At 39.0% G+C, this 19,259-nt stretch overlaps 1 protein-coding gene across 5 annotated transcripts in view; it reads left to right on the top strand.

Annotated features, from left to right (window-relative positions):
* COP1 (COP1 E3 ubiquitin ligase) overlaps positions 1-19,259 on the top strand; it is a 132,938-nt gene that overhangs the window by 6,480 nt on the left and 107,199 nt on the right. For 4 of the 5 annotated variants that reach the window (XM_065674141.1, XM_065674143.1, XM_065674144.1 and 1 more), the window contains exons 2-6: positions 434-493; positions 2,012-2,109; positions 3,538-3,614; positions 6,067-6,186; positions 8,930-8,998. In XM_065674141.1, coding sequence (XP_065530213.1) covers positions 434-493; positions 2,012-2,109; positions 3,538-3,614; positions 6,067-6,186; positions 8,930-8,998 — 424 coding nt within the window. The remainder of the gene's footprint in view (positions 1-433; positions 494-2,011; positions 2,110-3,537; positions 3,615-6,066; positions 6,187-8,929; positions 8,999-19,259) is intronic. The other variant, XM_065674142.1, reaches the window with a different exon arrangement.

A 19,259-nucleotide genomic window follows, 5' to 3' on the forward strand; every position in this document is an offset into this window, starting at 1 on the left:
AAAAAAGGAAAAAAGGAAAGTTAAACTGATATTGGTGTATTTATAAATACCTTATGTGTGTTCATGTAAAAACCAAATTTTGTACGTTTTGTTTGAGATGTAGTACAGATGGTTAGGAGGTTCTTCTCCAGGCTTGTTTGTAGAAGGTACTCTGTGTAGTTTGCAACTGTTGAAATCTTCAGGAGTGAATACTTACCTGGTTTCTAATTGTAGCAAACTGCAGTGTCATTCAGAGTTCAAAGGACTGTTGATTCTGTTGATTGCCCTTCATCTTTATACTGCTGGGCTGCCATTGCACTTGTGTGTCCTCTTTCATTTTACAAATAGAAAATATTACCTAAGCATGATTAGGTGGCTGCTTTGAATTAGTAATACTTCCCTTACTTTTTTTTAACATAAAAAGACATATTTGTGTGTTTGGTTTTGTTTTCAGCCCCATCTGTTTTGATATGATTGAAGAAGCCTACATGACAAAATGTGGACACAGCTTCTGGTAAGTTGGGTTTGTTTATTGGGTTTTTCTACTTTTTTTATTGTGCGAAATGTCTATCTCTTGCAGCAACATCAGTCCACACATGCTGTGAATCCCTTTCCTTCTGAGTTCCTGTTACTTTGCTGTCTTCTGTCCTTGCACTGAAGTAAGAGTTTGAAATAAAACTTTAAGATGGGTACTAGTTAGATTTTAAAAAAGTCGTCTTAGTGTTGAAAACAAAAAACATTATGCAACCCTGTTTCCTCTGTAAAGAAATAAAATGGTCATAAACTGCTGGTAGCATCCAGTATGCAGAGTTGGAACAGTTTGCCAGCTTACCTGTGTTGGTCCTGCCTCTTTAGAGGTCATGGGAGTGAATGTCGGTGTTAAGAGGTCCACCTTGCCTTTGTACAAGACCACACAGTTTGAAGTGGCTTGCACATTGTATAGTGCAATTCCTTTTGACTTTTTAATAGAGGATATGCTTCAGGAATGTTTCCGTTTTATTGAATTGGCCCAGTCCACTTATTTTTCATTGTGTTATTTCTGGCTGCTATGAAAAGCAAGTGTTTGGTGGTGAAGTACAAGAACCCTCCAGGGGCAGGTGTAGAACTGTCTGCTGTTCCTCCTCTCAACTAGGGCTTGGAATAAAAGTTGAATCATGATGTTTTAATGTCCCAAGTACATTATACTCTTATAGTGTCTGTTAAGTAGAAATAAATTGCCTATGTTTTTACAAGAAGTAATATTTCAGTAGCATAAAGCACTTCTTCAAGCAGCAGATTCGGTTAACTTTCAGATATATTTTGACCGGCAGCAGGTAAGATAACAGCTGATGGTGCCCCGTATTATAACACTTTATCTCTGTGATCTCTAATGTTTTAGAAGTCCAAGATGAGAAGCATTCAAATATCTTTATTTAGAAAGAACAGAGCAATGTTGTCACAAGATGTCTCTGCCAGCAGTTGGCATCAAGCTAGGTTCTTACTGAGATGCTAAAATGTGATGCTAAAGTGCATCTTGTAGTTACAGTTGCTCAAATAGCTAACAGCTCAACAGAGAGCACCTCTGAAGTCACTTCTGGTGAGAACAAGAGCCAGGAGGTGGCGGGAAATGTGAGAAGCTGGTGAGGGTGTTTCTCTGCTCCGTCACCCAAAACTTGTAATAGCTTTCAAAGTTGCTTGCCAAGTATTTGGCTAATCTAGAAGAGTTGCTTCTGAATAATGCAGTCTGCTTGTTAGCCCTACCCGTGGAAGGGGAGCTGAGGTATCCACATTGCCACAATCCTTGGAGAAATAAGAGTGAAGTACTGAAACACCTTTTGTATGCCTTGCCAAGAAACTTTGCTATCTTTGTGCTGTAGCATGCTCTGAGTTAATATTGGAACATTTTGACTCCAGAGTAGGATCCTGGCAGTGCAGCTGTTAGATGGCAATGTGGAGTACACATTATCTAAGGTTGATACTATTCGACTTGTGCTTCTGTTTTGTTCTTTCATGTTTACTCACAGTTTTGTTTCTTATTTATGTTTCTAAACAGCTATAAATGTATTCACCAGAGCTTGGAGGACAATAACAGATGTCCCAAATGCAACTATGTTGTGGACAACATTGATCATCTTTATCCCAACTTCTTAGGTGAGCTCTAAGCTTGCTTACATGAGAAGCATCTTAGTTATTAAGGAAGGTAGGCACATGTAAATCACTCTCTAAGTAACCAGCTTCTGGATATTGAAAACAAAATCCAAGCATCAACTTTTTGGTCAAGAAAACACCACCAACAAAAAAAACCCCACAAAAAACCAAAATGCCAACAAGACCCCAAACATCAAATAAACCCTGTTTAGTAGCATAAATTGTTAATAGTCAACTGCCTCCAGCAGTTACGTATGCTGAGTTAAAATATTGACTGACTTGCGGCTGTTTGCATACTAACAAAAGCAAAATAAAGATGTTTTTCTGATGGCTAGAAATGTGAATCTCTTTGCTTCTTTTTTTTTTCTTGCCCTGTTGCCTGTCTAATAATCAAGAACATGCCCTGTTTACAAAACTTGGACACTGGTGGGAAGAGGGGAAAGGCTGAATTACATATTGTACTATCTTGGCTACTGTAGTGAGGTCTGTGTAACGTATGTATGTGTATATTAAAAATATTTGTGCACATACCTGTACATAATTGTAATTGATAGCTGCTTAAACAGAGGACAGAAATGTTCATAACTGGTAATAGAATTTAAAACAGTTATGGGGAGAAAAGATTAAAGGAAACACATGGCCATGTGAAATCGTAGAATAGTTAGGGTTGGAAAGGACCTTAAGATCATCTAGTTCTAACTAAGATAAATATTAATTTCATGTGCTGGGATACCAATTAATAGTAAATAGATTATAATCCATGGTGGGCAAGGAATGCTTCAGAAATTATATTCTTGGTTTAGACCCAAGTGTGCTGAGCTGAGTGTGGTGTTGAGGTGGGTTATAGGATATATGTTAGGCCAAGGAGCCTAACACAGGGCCTCTGTACACCTGTGTTCAGGTCTTTGAGGTCTGTTTTGGAGAGGCAAGAGCTTGTATATGTGTGTACAAAGGGTTCAGGTTATCCTTCTCTTTGCAGACTTCACTAAATTGGTGTGAAATAAAGCTGTAGCAAAAATATCGTTAAAAATGCATATAGTGATTAAAGGAAAAAGTTCTATTCACCTGTGCCTGGTTTTGGCCTGTAATAATCAAATAATATTTAATCTCCCTCATACTTTTCTCTGGTATACTTCTGCCGTAGAGTTGTAAAACGTTATAGAGCCATGGGTACTTGGAAAAAAGGAACTGAAGTAATTCAGGGTTTTTTTTCCCCCTTTTTATTTGTTGTTGACTTTTTAATAATCTTAAAAAAAAAAAAAAAATCCAGCAGTAAATTGGTGAGGAATAAAGTGGAGACTTCTGCTATTTTAATTATTGATAAACTTACTATGGAATCACTAACTGAAATAAAAATATTAATATAGAATCTTTAATATTTGTTTTGTGACCTTTAAATCCCTCTCCTGTCTGACATCTTATGTTTTTTAGTCAATGAACTTATTCTTAAACAGAAGCAAAGATCTGAGGAAAAAAGACTCAAACTGGACCATTCAGTGAGTAGCACCGTATGTTCCAACTTTCTTACTTTATATATATTTAATGGTTTTGTACAGCAATTGTTATTGTGTCTTAAATTAAGAGAAATTGTATTATTAAACTGATGCTTTAACTTGCTGTGGGAGAAGAATACCAGTATCAGTGGCACTAGTTCACTTCAATCTTGTTAACTCTTGCTCTTCCTGCCAGCATTGTATGTGTAGAGCAAGCTGTGTTAGCATAGCTAGGTGTCATGTAATGTATTGAATATAACCTAGGAAACTATCTATGGAAGCACACTTATTTAAAGGTAATAATTTTCAGTGTTGGAAATTATGGCTATAATCAATGAGAGTAATGGATTATTAGAAGTGCCATAGGCTAGTCTGATCATGTGTGAGAAACTGTGTTCTATCAGGAAACTGAAGGAAGGCTAATACCAACCACAAGAGGGAGAAGGATGTGTTTTGCAGTAGTAGTGTGTAGCTCTGATCCCAGATAAAACTGCCTGGATATCTTCTAGGCTTGCTTCAAGTCAAAGAATTGGAGCATGAACTGTGTTCTTAGTTCTTGAAAACCCCTGCACAGCAGCAGTGGATGCTCTTGTACATTAAGATCAAAATAATATACAACATTAACTAGAAGACTTGTGTATTTGTCTTCCTATGTCTGGCTTCCTTGGCTTCTGTAATTCATAAATAAGGTTGCAAAGTAATAATAAAAATTATGAAGCCTCTGTGTTTTGTGGGTTGTTGTGTTGTTTTTTTTTTTGGGGGGGGGTGAGTTTGGTGGTTTTTGTGTTTTTTTTGGGGGGGGGAGGTTGGTGGTGTTTTTTGGGGGGTTTTTTGCTGCTTTTTTTTTTTTTTAGTTAAATCCCTCTGAAGTGTTATTAATTTAGGGGCTGCATTGCAGAAATCAATGCTTTCAGAGGTTGTATACATTTAGCAAAGAGTATGCTTTAAGGAGTCATTGGTTTACTCACAGTAATGTTTTATATTAATTATAAAATATGCTTATAATGTATTTAATATATAATCTGCATAAAATATATCTGGTTTAAAAGGCACACAATTGACCTGAAGACATGTAGAATAAATTCTTGGAAATTGGTTCTACTTTTTCTCATAGTACCCCTTTGAAAACTAGGTCTGTAGATACATCCGTCTGAGATAATTACCGATAAGTGGAAATCTACCATGATTTTGTGCCCAAAGCAGTTTTGTGTCTACCTTTTGGCAGCAAATAAAAAATAGTGACAACTTTAAAAAGAGAGGCTTTGCTGTTGTACCAGCTCCTTAACATGACTGTTCTCCTCTTGTATTACTTCTGGTATTAAGAGAGGTAGTTCATGATGCATTGCAGGAAATGAGTATTTTATCAGTAGTATATTTAACTAGTACGTTAGTATGTTAAAGTTTGCTTCAAACCTTGTTGACTTGCTTAAAAATTAATTCTATTTCCAGTTGTTCCAGATTGAAAATGGGTTTTTGCCTATGTGGTTTCCACAAGTTCTGTTGAGAGTTGTGTAAAAAGTTGTGTGTTCTATATGGATGTTATCTATTTTACAGTTTTTAATCTAGTCAAAACAGGCTACAATCTCTGAGAAAATGTCTGGTTTAGACCAGATGGCATTTTTAGTTCTTGTAAATTTAAGTATCTTAATTTAGTGTTAGTTTTATACAGCAGGATTTTTTAATCCTGCTTGGTTTCTTAGAAGGCTTAAAGACCTTTCAGCTGCTCATGTTGGTTCCCGAGGCTTTTTGATGCAAGGCTATATTAGCATTGACCTATTATTCAGGCTTTTCTGTGCCAAAAGATAGGCTGTGTGGTAGTATGCTGGCTCTCTGAGGAGTCCTTCTCGGCTCTAACAGGTTACATGAGTCTGTCACTCTGAGGCTTATCTTTCCAGCTCTCCCACTCCCATGAAAATGCTCTTAAGAGTAGTAGCGAGGAAGGTGAGAGCAGGGGAGAAAAAAGCTGATAGTACCTTCTTCCACTTGAATTTAACATGAGGGCTTTGCTTATTACTTGGTTACAAAACTTCAAAGATACTGCCATTTAACAGGATTTCAGGTAGATGTAATCTAGCTGATGTTGGGTAAACATGTTTTGGTTTGGCTTTGGGGGTTTTTTGTTTCATTTTTTTTCTCCATGGAAATGTGGGGTTTGTTTTTTCTCCCCATAGAAATGTGTTCTCAGAAACTAGGGCACAAATTGGATAAAATTGTGTCTGAAATAATCTCTTCCTAGCAGCAGCTGCTACACTCTCATGAAGCACGAGTATCTTCCAAGTAAGATAAGCAGTTACACAGTAGGACAGAAGAGCTATAACCTGTACATGTGGGAGAGTTAGGAATTCTGATTCCTAAAAATTGTTTTGAAACTTTACAAAGGAATAAAATACTGCAGTGCTGCTTTTAATATTTGTTCCTGGATGGCTTGAACTCACTTTCTCTCCAACATTTCTTGTTCTCTTCCTAGAATGGCCATAGGTGGCAGATAATTCAAGATTTGTTGGGCACTGATCAAGACAATCTCGATTTGGCCAATGTGAACCTGATGCTGGAGCTGTTGGTGCAAAAGAAGAAGCAGTTGGAAGCAGTAAGAATTTTCTCATGTCTTATTTTAATGAATGCTGTTTTCTAGATAGCAGTTGTTTCTTTTCATTCTTCTTGAAGTAAGATTCTATTGCAAAACTAGTTGCTCAGATTCCTCTCTTGCATTTTGGTGTGGAAAAGTTGGCCCTCTGATTGACCTTTGTAGAAAACTAACATTTCAACTGTAATCCCTGTAACATAGAATCATAGAACAATAAGGGTTGGGAAGGACCTTAAGATCATCTAGTTCCAGCCCCTCTGCCATGAGCATTAACACAACACACTAAATCGTGTCACCCAAGATTCCATTCAACCTGGCTTTGAACAGTGCTTGGGTGGGGCATCCACAGTTTCCTTGAGCAACCTCTTCCAGTGCCTCACCACCCCCATGGTAAAGAGCTTCTTCCTTGTATCTAACCTGAACTTCCCCTGTTTAAGTTTGAACCAGTTACCCCTTGTCCTGTCACCATGGTCCACCTGCAAAGTCCCTCCCTGGCATCCTTATAGGCCCCCTTCAGATACTGGAAGGCTGCTCTGAGGTCTCCACGCAGCCTTCTCTTCTCCAGGCTGAACAGCCCCAGTTTACTTAACCTGTCATGCTTATGGTGTTGCTTGTGGCAGGTTGTATAAACAAGTAGGGAAAATGGAAAAGGGTAGGAGAAAGTGACTAGCAGAACAGAGAAATGTGTATGAAGATGTTTACTAATTGACTGTTGCACAAGTAAGTATCATAGCTTTCATGGTAATAAGCATGAAGTCAAAAATGCAGGGTAAGGAATAAACTCAATGAATGTGAAAAAGACCACACCTTTTAGTTTCTGCTGGAACTGCTAGAACTGAATTGAATGCCACCCCTGAAGGCTTTTTTTAGTATTTAATGCTTAAAAGAAAAGTTCAGATGTCTTATTTGAGGCTGGTTTGAAGACTTACACAATATGAAGAAAGCTGTTCTTGTGTTTTAACTGAAATGTAGTTGGTTTGGGGTAGTTTTTGTATTTGGCCTTTTCATGCTGTTGGTCGTTGACCATTTCCAGTTATGAGAGCCAGATCTTCTAGATGACACAATTGCCAGATCTTCTAGATGACACAATTGCAAAGGATTACAAAATTTGGCTGTGGATTTAAATGGTGCTTTAAAATAGGTGAGGAAAAGTTGTATTGGGAATGGCTTGCCTTATTCAGTCTCGTAGAAGTAATATCTATACAATTTATGGTTCTGATGGAAGAAAAGTAACCTGAAAATTTGTTTACTGAATACTAGCAGAACTGATATGTTATTGCGTGGGGACTTGTAGATAACATTTTTTTGTCGTTCGGTGAAGATAAAGCTGGGGTATGGTTTCTAACTTCAGAGTAAAGCATTCCTTACTCCCTATGCCCTGCCAAGCCTTTTTGTCATTTGTGACAAATCTGGAACAAATAAGGCACAGGACTGAGTGTATGGGTGCTTCTGAGCAGGAATATCTTTCAAAGATAACTAAGCCTTAAACAAAAACAATTCTATTTGACACTCAAAGAACAAGTTAAAAACATTTTTGCTTTCTGGTGTTACTTGTTTCACTTGTGCTATTGTCACAGGAGTATAGAGGAAGAAGAAAATCTCAAAAGCCTTGGATTCTAACTCTTTACTTGTCCTGTCTTCCTTGGAGGAATTTTGTGTACTCCTGTGTCTTGAACTTTTTTGAGATTATGTTCACAGACCTTTAATAAATATTTCAGTAGGTTGTGAAAATAAGTCTCAATGCTGGGTTAGGGTTATTAATGCTGGAATGTAGGCTTTATTTTTCTTGTGCTTCTCATATCTTGCTCTGTCAAATTTTGGGGCAATTTGGGTGAATATATTAAGCTGATGGTTAAGGTAAATCATCTGTTGTGGAAAGTTTGAAAAGGGATATTTTAGTTTCATCAGTGACATTTTTGTTGTTTTCCACTCTAGAGGAATCTACAGCTGTAATCTCTTTATGTAAACACAATTGTTAATTTTTGGGGGAGGTGTTTTTTATATGAATACTGCATGCTTTGTTAACCACAAAATGGATGCTAGTGATCTCCTAGGGTAGAAGATGAGTCTGGGAGGAACCTGTATTCCAAAATCAATTTCAGATGCAGTAGCCAAAAAAAGAAAAAAAGCCTAAATGCAATTCCTCTTCTTCGTTTGTTACTGAAGATTTACTAACAAGAGCTGTTAAAATTATTTCTGCCTTCATAGAATCATAGAATAGTTAGGGTTGGAAAGGACCTTAGGATCATCTAGTTCCAGCCCCCCTGCTGTGGGCAGGGACATCTCACACTAAACCATACCACCCAGGGCTTTATCCAGCCTGGCCTTGAACACTGCCAGGGATGGAGCATTCACAACCTCCCTGGGCAACACATTCCAGTGCCTCACCACCCTAACAGGAAAGAACTTCTTCCTTATATCCAATCTAAACTTCCCCTGTTTAAGATTTAACCCATTACCCCTTTGTCCTGTCACTACAGTCCCTAATGAAGAGTCCCTTCCCAGCATCCCTATAGGCCCCCTTCAGATACTGGAAGGCCACTACGAACTTCCTGTGAGCCAAACAACCTTAAAACCTGTGGTGCAAAGTAAAACTACCATTCTTAAAATTGCCTTAATAAGCTATTTTCCTCACCTCTGAATCTAAGCTGTTTCTGTGCTAAGTGTGGATTTCTGTGGATGAAAGGAATGTTGTTTCTCTTGATGTATATGGAAGAGTTACACTTCCTTATTTACTGTGTTACAGGAGTCCCATGCTGCCCAATTGCAGATCCTAATGGAGTTTCTCAAAGTTGCCAGGAGAAACAAACGAGAGGTAATGGTAACTTGCTTTGTGTTTCAGTGGGTGAGGTGGGTGTCTGCTGCTTTCTACCAGTTCATTTCTAGTTAAGTGGTGCGTTAGCCTGGCATTATCTCTGCAGTGAAAAAGGCAAGGTATGTTTGGGGAAGTCTTGGGCAAAGGACGTGGGTTTTAAGGAAAATTAATCTCTTTACAGGTGCCAGCTTTTCATCACTTGTCTTTTTGTTTCACTGGTAAAGCATATGGGAAGATAGAGATTCCTTGCTGTAAATTCACATCAAATTTTTGAAAAGACTTTTTTTTTTCCTGTGATGGGAAAACTGAAAGATTCAGGAAGAGTGAAATTGCTGTCACTCAGTTTTCTTTCTTCTAGTCTGTCAAATGACTTGACTAATGCTGTGTTGTGAAAGAATGAATATTCTGTGCTCTTATTTATCTCAAAATTAGTGCCTCAAGGAATGTGAGAGAGTCCCATAATCACATACATGGTCTTTCATGGTTTGGAGCTTATAATTTATAATGTCATGTAGCGCATAAGCCATAATGCCAGAAATATCCCAGAAACCTAGAAAAATGACTGTAAAACAGCAAAACGACAAGTTTTGGAATCATGGTTTCTGATAAAAGGTGTGAAGAACATAAGAATGCCTGTAAGATCAAACTTGAGCCATATAAAAGGTGATGGGTGTAAGAAGCCTTCTCCAGTATGGATTGAGGGTCTGGTTATGGAGTCATCCCAAAGCAGCTTGTGTAGACTGTCTGCCAGCAGGTATCTGGCCTTCTGACCGGAGACAACAGGGGTAATGGAAAGGAACCAACCAAAGGGGAAAACTGAGACCAAGATAAAGTTGCATTTATGGAGTATGAGACCTACTGGGCAAGGCATAATATCATGAAAAGTGATGAAAATACTGTCTAAATACCTGAATGTCATGAAAATGTGAGAGCCAAGATACTCTCTGGTGTACTAAACATAGCAGTGAAGAAAAAATGGCATACTTCTGATGCTGTTCAGTATGAATCATACTATTTGTTTGATCCTTCAGAGTTGAAAAAAATGGAGAAATATGTATTACTTTTGGTTTTTTGCTTAAACAGCAAAGGCTGAAGCATTGCTCAAAACTATTGAGGTATCTTTTGGCTTTCATTTTTTTGAATGCTGGTAGAGGTTATTTTGTGGTGGTTTAGTCTTATAAACATTTCAGATCTTCAGAATATCTACTTTCATTTTCTTGTATTCATAATAATTTAGTATTGTGCAGAGAGTTACAGAAGCTTGATCCTTCTTCACTGCAGATCTAATGCAGACTCTGGCCATTGTCCATTGGCACTATTAAATACTTCTCTTTAGGGTTCAGTGCACCTGGAGGGACCATTAAGGTAGTGTGGAAGTTTTGGGGTAATTCTGTCTTATCTAGGAGGTGAATTGAGAAGTAGGTGCTTTAGGAGGTTCATCCACAATTTAGCCAGGGTGTTCTTCCTTGAGTAATCCTGTGGTTACTCAACAGCAAGAGTGGGGTAATACTATGAAGTCAGTGATGACTTTGCTTTCTTCTCCCCCAGTTGAAACTGACTTAGAATAACTCTCACAGAAGGGAGGGGCTGTTGATATCTACTTTAGTTTGCTTGTGCTGAGTGGGAAGGATGAAGGGAAGGGAAATTGCATAGCTTATGTTTTTTTAACATACCATAGCACAAGTGTTCCACCATTGAAGAAACTCAGTTTTGGCTGCAGATCCTCCTAATACAGCCTTGGGAATGTCCTGAAGCCTATTGGAACACATAGTGTATTTCAGATCCTCTCCGTCCCTGCTCATGTGTTCCCTCTGTTGGCAAGGCTTCCTTGGTTATTTCTTCCCCCCACTTTATATTCCAGTGTGTTATGTGGACTGTCACATCTTGCATGACTTTTGTGCAGGCCTGTCAGTTCTCTCCTTGCTGTTGTGATTAGTGTCTGGCCTTGCCATTTATTTTGTGGGAAATGAGAACTTGTCAGACTTGCTGCTAGTGGTCTTTCTTTTCACTTGGGTAAGGATAAGAAAAATGAGAATGAGTGGGTGAAAGCATGGAAAATACAGACCAGTCAGTAGGGTAGAAAGATGTCAGAATCTGTCTTCAGCAATCAGGCTATACCCATAGAGTATACTAAGCCAGTTGATGCTCCCTTTGTTTTATGTAGCAAGGTCCTCCATAGCTGATGGAGTTTGTGTCAAGTATTCCTTTCTGGAGGGAGTTTTCTGTCTGAGTAATAGAGGAGTTAATATCTAGGAAAGGGTTATGGTACTGGTGAAGGTGTATCCAGAGCCTGAGATACTAGTTCAGAAGCTAAGAAGGGGGTTTTAGGTGGCCATATTAATAATGTGGTAAAGCAGGGGAATGTTATCAGCGCTTCAAAGTCTGCTGGGATTTTTTTTTTTTTTGGGGGGGGGTTGTTTGGGTTTTTTTTGTTTGGGGTTTTTTTGGTGGTTTGTTTTTTTTTGGGGGGGGTGGTGATGCTGTAATAGGTGACAGTTTAAGAAATAATGACGGAATTCAAGGAGCATGCGTGGACCCTGTAGTGCTTCCATAGTGTATTGCACAGAGCCAAGTTGTATGAACATGCTTTATTATGGGGAGGAACACTACCTTTTTTTCCTTCTTTCCTAATTCAAACCTGGTTCTAGTAAAGATGACTGCAAAGTAATTGCGGTTTCACTCAGCCCATAGAATCACAGAATGGTTTGAGTTGGGAGGAGCCTAGATAATCATTTAGTTCAACTCCCTTGTCATGGGCATGGATGCATTCTACTTCCAGTGTGCTCAGAGCCCCTTCCAACCTGGCCTTGAACACTTCCAGGGATGGAGCATCCACAGCTTCTTTGGGCAACCTGTGCCAGTGTCTTACCAACCTCATAGTAAAGAATTTCCTTCTAATGTCTAATCTAAATCTACCCTTTTCTCAGTTTAAAACCATTCCTCTTTGTCCTGTGGCTACTTGCTCTTATAAAAAGTCTCTCACCAGCTTTCTTGTAGGCTCTTATGTTGGGAGCCTCTGAGCTGAATGCAGTACTCCCAAGTAAACTATCAAAAGAGAGAGTAGAGGGAGAGAATTTCCTCCCTTGTCACGCTCCTTTTGGTGCAGCCCAGGATGTGGTTGGCTTTCTGGACTGTGAGCACACACAGCTGGCTCATCAGCTTTTCATCAGCCAGCACCCCCAAGTGTTGCTCAGGACTGCTCTCAATTCAGCCTCTGCCCAGCCTGTAGTTGTGCTTGGGATTGCCCTGTCTGAGATGCAGGACCTTGCACTTGGCATGGTTAAACTTCATGAGGTTGGCACTGGCCCACCTCTCAAGCATGTTGAGGTCCCTCTGGATGGCATTCCTTCCCTCCAGAGTGTCAACATTCCATTCTTAATAAATAAAAACCTTTTTTGGTGTATGACTGAGAGTGCTTGTTTCAAATTCTTGCCTTAAATGTTGAAAATAATGCAATAGTTCCTGGTATTGTTTCCCAATATGCCTCTTTGAATATTCAATTTACTGCAAATTATTCAGTTTACTACTTTGACAGGTTGTATTTGTTACATACTGCAAACATACTCTTTTACATAGAGGCTAGGTACTTTTAAGGCTCTTTTAAGAATTTTTTTTTTTTTTTGTGATCCTACCCCTCTACTCTGCTCTTGTGAGACCTCACCTGGAGTACTGTGTGCAGTTCTGGTGTCCTCAACATAAAAAGGACATGGAACTGCTGGAACAAGTCCAGAGGAAGGCTACGAGGATGATCAGGGGAATGGAGCACCTCCCGTATGAAGATAGGCTGAGGAAGTTGGGGCTGTTCAGCCTGCAGAAGAGAAGGCTGCATGGAGACCTCATAGCAGCCTTCCAGTATCTGAAGGGGGCCTATAGGGATGCTGGGGAGGGACTCTTCGTCAGGGACTGTAGTGACAGGACAAGGGGTAATGGGTTGAAACTTAAACAGGGGAAGTTTAGATTGGATATAAGGAGGAAATTTTTTCCTGTTAGGGTGGTGAGACACTGGAATGGGTTGCCCAGGGAGGTTGTGAATGCTCCATCCTTGGCAGTGTTCAATGCCAGGTTGGACAGAGCCTTGGGTGGCATGGTTTAGTGTGAGGTGTCCCTGCCCATGGCGGGGGGGTTGGACCTAGATGATCCTAAGGTCCTTTCCAATCCTAACTATTCTGTGATTCTACTTAATTAATGCAAGTATTGTCTCAGAGTTAATGTACCTGTATAATGTGTTCAAAGTGTATAGTTAACCCCCTACACCTCTTGCTCTACTTGCAAGTTCTGTGGTGTTTTCTAATCTGCCTTCATGAAATGGTGACTTAAAGGCTCATTGGAGGGGTCTTATATAGAAGAAAACCATATATTTATGGACTTACGAATTCAGAATAGTGCTCTAGTCAAGTATTTTGACAAATGCCTCTTTCTTGTCCTTCCATAATTTCTCAAGAAGATAAATGTGAGGTTCAGCACCTGCAGAATTTTCTATTAGAAATCCTGTTTTGATGTGTTCATAACTTTCCAAAACATTGATCTTTCAAGCTGAAGTTCACTGCATGTTTTTTTGTGCTAAGGTATTTGCAAGTCTTTTTTGTTTTCTGTTTTTTTTTTTTTTTAAAGTTGTGAGGTTGGATTCATTTTGTGTGTGTGTGTGTATGTTTTTCAGGGTTTTTTTGTTTGTTTGTGTGGGTTTTTTTACCTATGGCAGTGTGGTAAACAACAAATCCTTGGCACTAGTAATGAAAAAAAATCATCTTCCTTTGAAAAAGATTGAAAACAAATGGCTAAAGCTTGAAAATACTTTTTGAACAAAATAACATAGTTTTGGAGGGGAAAAATACATTGAGCATACGGAGTTGTTGGTTGTCCCTAAGGTGAACTTAGGGTGGCTGTGTCCCTTTCCATATGTGTGCACAGTTAGTTGAACACACAGTCTCCACTTTCTTTGATCCAGTGATCTTTCCTGTTGAAATCAAGGATCCAAGGAGTCTGGAAGGTGAAGTTCTGCAATGAAATACTTAACTTTGGGTGTTGTTGGTTTTTGGTTTTGTTTGTGGTTTTTTGTTTGGTCGGTTTTGATTTTTGTTTCCAATTTTCTTATTTTCAGGGGAAAGTTCATATTTTCATGCTGGAGTTTTAATGCTGTTCACTGTGTTACGTAAATACTTTTGCAAGTTTAACTTTGTTAGCTTTTAAATGGTCATGTTCTTTCATCTTGAACCCCTTGTGAGAGGGCCAGTAATACCAGTTAATACAAAAAAGTTCTCCTTAGTTTTATATTCATTGCTTTAAAATGAGGCCTTACTAATTGTCTTATCAGGATTTGAATGTTAAGAAATAAAGTTAGACACCCCCGTATCTATTGTATATAAAATTTATCCTAAAACATGGTTAGCTCAGCTACCTGATGAAGTGTTTGCTGTTTCTGTGAAGTAGCGCCACTACTTACTGAGGGAGAATACTTAGCGCAGAGTAGTATCACAAATGAAGTTCTACAACATAGAGATGATGCTCCCTAGATGCATTCACGTCACTTTTCTTTTGATGTTTTCTGGGCTTTTTAATAATGCTACATTAAGTCGTTAATGCACAGGGGGACTATTTTCAGCTGTTAAACATTGTGGGACAGAGAAGTAATCCTGAAATGTCTCAGGCTTGTGGCAATGAATGCCTGCTCAGCACTTCAGAACCATAATTCTTTTTCATCCTAAATGCATGTATCTATCTGGCTGTCTTCACTTACTCCGTATGGTGAGCATGTTAAATAATAAAAATAAGAGGAGTTATTAGTTATTATGGGATAATTGCAGGGAATTAAAAGCATGAAATCTCCAGGGGTGTCATTACCTTGTGTTAATCGCTTCACCTGTCAAGTCTTACTGTTCTGCACATGCACACATGGATGAATCAATGAGTAAGCAGGAGGAGGTGACAGAACTAGAAATTGGTCATGCTCTTATGTTGTCATACAGTCTTGATTACATTCCAGGACTCCTGAGGTTCATTTTATAGCTATAGTAATCTTTTTCCTATCAACTGCACTTAAAAAACCTCATATTTAGAATCTGTTTGCATTTCTGAGCAACTCAATGAGAGACCTGAGTTCTAACTGCAGTGATAATAAGTCAAGGATACAACTAATTTATGAGCAGCAAGCTAGAGATTATCAATAAACATCATTGTGTAATAGGTGATTCTCCTTACTACAGTGGAGAAGGTCTTTCCAAAGAGGAAGATGGGGCAACTGAGTAGGAGGAGCTAAGTAACGTGTTTAGTGACAGATGAAACTTGAAGGCGAGTAATCTAGATGTTTAGATAGCTTTGGTCCCTGCCCCAGATTTTTTTTCCTGTGACACTTTTCTATCAAACCCTACCAGTAAGCCTTCAAAGCCTTACTCCTGCAGCCCAAACTCAGTTTAAGTGAGGAGGGAAATTGAAGATATGAAAGTGGGTTTTTTGGGGGGTTGTCTTTTTTTTTTGGTTGTTTTTTTCTTCCTTTTTTTTTTGGGGGGGGGTGTTGGTGTGGTGTTTTGGTGGGGTTTTTTTGGTTGTGGTTGTATGGTTGGTTGTTGGTTTTTTGGTTTGGCTTTTTTTTTTGTTTGGTTTTTGTTTTGGTTTGGTTTTTTTTGTCAGCCAGGCATCTCCTTCCTCTTAACCTTAGGAATTCTGTGTGTTAAACAACTCAACCAGGATGTTATTTTCAAACCTTTGTTAGCTCTTCCCTAGTTAAGAAGCAACATTTACCATTTGGAGGAAATACTGATTAGAGAGAAGTATTCCCTGCAGATAAATGTGTTGTAGGTGAGCTGCTTATGTGTCTAAAAGGCTTGGATGCCGTGTTTCACCAATGAGAGTAACTTTGGGAGGCTCAGGTGCTCTGTTCTTCATACTGAAAGATACCTTGCACCTTTTTCCACTTGTGCAAAGACTTCATAATAGTGAAGTGTTATGTCAGACTGAGTGAGATTTGCAATTCATTTCAAAGGCTAAAATCTCTAAATTCTGAAGATTACTTTCTTGCCTTAGTTGTGTATGCTGTGACAGGCTTTGTATCTGAAGCAATAATGGAAGGAAAATCCAGAGATGGACAAGAATTCCAGCTGGTTTCCAGAGAGATAAATTGGTCTTATTTGCTGTACAGTTGTTGAGGTATTGAGTTCTGTGGGAAGAAATTAATTTCACTGGGTACTTTCAGGAGCGGATTCACTGTTTATACTGAAGTTGACACTAAAGTTTGTTAGTGTTTGTTTCTTCCATAGTTGATGGAAGAACAAGAAGCAGGAATAGGTCATATTGGATGGCTGAAGTTGTGGGATAGAATGAAGGGGTTATCTACACAGATGACCTGATTTATCTTCCTTAGTTGGACAGATGGTACTTTTTGCCTTGTCCTTGTTGGTGCAATGGCTGTGTGTGCCCAGAGGAAAAAAGATGCTCCCTCTGGTAAGACTCTCATCTGTTTATCTTGATGTATGGTTTATATTGTGGTGAATGCATGAGGGTTTTGGATCCAGATGCTTTGTTTAAGCTTCTTGGTGGAATGGTGTTGGTGATTTTATGGTGTTTCTGTAGAAAATCTGTTCTTTGCTTGTGCTTTATCTAAAATTGTGAAGATAGTTGTCAAGGGTATGTGACTCTGTCTCTCATGTATTTTTGTAGGCTGTATCTGTGGCACCGGGAGGCTCTGCTGAGCTTTTAGTTTGTTGCAAACGTTCAGACCTGGCACCAGGAGACCCAGTCAGGGACTATTCATTGTGCTGTACAAACACAAAGGATGAAGCCACTCCTGAGGGGCCACAGTCCAGGAAAAACAGGAAGCCCAAGGATGAAACCTCAGTGTTGTGCCCAGCTATGCTTTTTAGGAGATAGCCAACTGAAATCAAACTGACTGTGACCTGGTATTTAGGATTATCTAAGTTGAAACTAATATTTCTACTTCAAGAGCCTTATGTGGAAATTCAGTATTACGGCGGAGTATCTCTGAGCAGCTCTGACCAGGGGATTTCCCTTCAGCCACATAATCCATCACAGAATTGTCTTTGAAGAACTCTTTGTATGCCTGTCTAAAATAGCTTAAGACTTAAACTAGAGGGTTTTGGGGGAACTGCCTTGTGGCTGTGAAAGGGGTTTGCATCTGAAAGGTTACCTTAAAAAAAAAAAAGGATATGAAAGCCTGTGTTTCCTAGTGTGGTAGCTTCTTGACTTGAATGTCTGAAATTCTCTTTCCAGAAATTATAAGAAACATTGGCTATTTTGAGGTTCTTCTGTATGTATGTGTTTGTGTATAATGTGGACCAGAAGGTTCATTCAGTGGAGTTAAATGATGAGGTTTAGCTGCTGAATTAAAGCCTTCTCTGTGTCCACGTTGTCCTTTTCAGTTCTGGGAAAGCATCTATCTCTGAGAAGAGAGTTTATAGTATATGCTTCTGTTTTAGCATACATTTCAGTGTTCATTCTAAGTGGCTTTGCTGACTTAATCTGAAGTTTGACAGGCCTGATTCTGCCCATCACCAGGACAGGCTTGGCTTGTTTTCTGTGCCCAACATAGTGAAAATCAAATTAAGAGCCCATCAATCTGGATATACTGCAAGGACTATAATTCAGTTAGCTTTCCTGAAATGTCCCTCAATGGCTGGCGATTATAAATTAGTCTCATTTTTCAAAGTTTAATTGGAATGAATGTGGGCTGATTTAAGATCTTTGATAGGTTAAAGCTAAACCATGGAACAATTGAGCCAACCTACCACAAGAAAAAAGAAGTCTCAATATGGAGATAGTAACTCTTTTGGTGCTGATGGTATGAGAAGACTCTTCCTGAAATAAGCATGAAACACACTTGCGGGTTTAAACTTGCTCTTTTTGGGTAACTTTATGGTAGGTTCAAATTGCTTGCCTTAATGTAATTAGAGGAAAGAATTAGTAAATGAAAGCCCAAATCTTGTACTTCTGGCTCTGTGAAATAGTTAACAAAAGCTGGCCAGTAGGAAAGGTCTCTACTCTTTTTCCTATAAAAAGGTCTCCTGTTTATGTGATGGCAGCAACTGTCAGTTATTTTTTAGTTGTCCAGTTTGGCTGTGAGCCACTACATTGTAGAATAGCTCATTTCCTTGCTGTAACTTTAGAACTTCTAAGTGGTTTTGCATCTGCTTTTTAAATGGGATTTATGAAAGTGGGGGAATAACGGTGTTTGTCTGCTAGAACTGAGTTCAGGCAGGGCCTGTGCTGTGTAAGTGTCACGTAACTTTGCCACTAGTCTTGGAGCTGTAGCACCACCTGCTATTCTTGCTGTAAGTTTTGCACGTGAAAATGGAATTATCTGTTATGCTGTAGTGGTTTGTAAATGATCTCTGGCAGTCTAGTTTTAAACCATTAAACTTGTGCGCTCTGTGACTCAAATACAAACTGAAACATTCAGTGTTGAGAGATTAGGGTGTATAAATACAATATCACCTCATTCCAAAGAAGAGGACATTTTAGGAATAGGTATGGACCCAGCAGTCCTTTCTTTGTCTTCAGGAGCTTTTTTTTTTTTTTTAAGTTGAAAGGACAAATTAAAATGGTGGACTATCTAATGCAGAGCACACAGATATTTGTAATGCTTATCAGTAGTGGGGTTTTAAGTTGCTTTTGTTTAAGAAAACTTTCTGCTGCTTAAAGGATCAAGCTTAAGCACTTCAGTAAGTCTTTGGGAATAGCTTGCCAAATGTCCTTGGGAATATGTCATACTAAGAATAATGTCTTGCAATGCTAGTAACTTTGGTTTAGGGCAGTTTGATATTCCTTGGTAAATTCAAAATGACAAACTTTTCTGGCCATTATAGAGTGTTGTGCTTAATAAGCTTTCAGTGGACTTGATAACAGCTTGTAGGCATAGGCCATAGTGCTGGCTGTCCATAGATTTTTACTGTGAGTTGAGGAGAGTCAGGTGAACTGCAAGTTCTCAACGTTTTCGTTAGGCTTGTGTGTATTAGTGAACCAGGCTTGCACTGGAGCAGGGTTTTGCCTGCCTAAGTCCAGACTTTGAGCTCTCAACTACAGAAGTGCATGTGTTTGAGTCTTGCAAGGCTGGGTACAGGCTGTGTGGGGGTTTGGATGGGACATTTCTGCTGAATGAGAGTGGGAATTAGAGCTGGTAAGTAAATTATGCTCTTGCTTAGGGAAAAACAATTGTCAAGCCTGTAGCTTCACAGCTACTAGAGATTAGAGAAGCCAGGTTGGCTGAAAAGTAACTGAAAACCCTGAAAAATGTTACACATGATGCAAGGAAGGG

The sequence above is a fragment of the Lathamus discolor genome, chromosome 3 (assembly GCF_037157495.1).
Source record: "Lathamus discolor isolate bLatDis1 chromosome 3, bLatDis1.hap1, whole genome shotgun sequence".
NCBI lineage: Eukaryota > Metazoa > Chordata > Aves > Psittaciformes > Psittacidae > Lathamus > Lathamus discolor.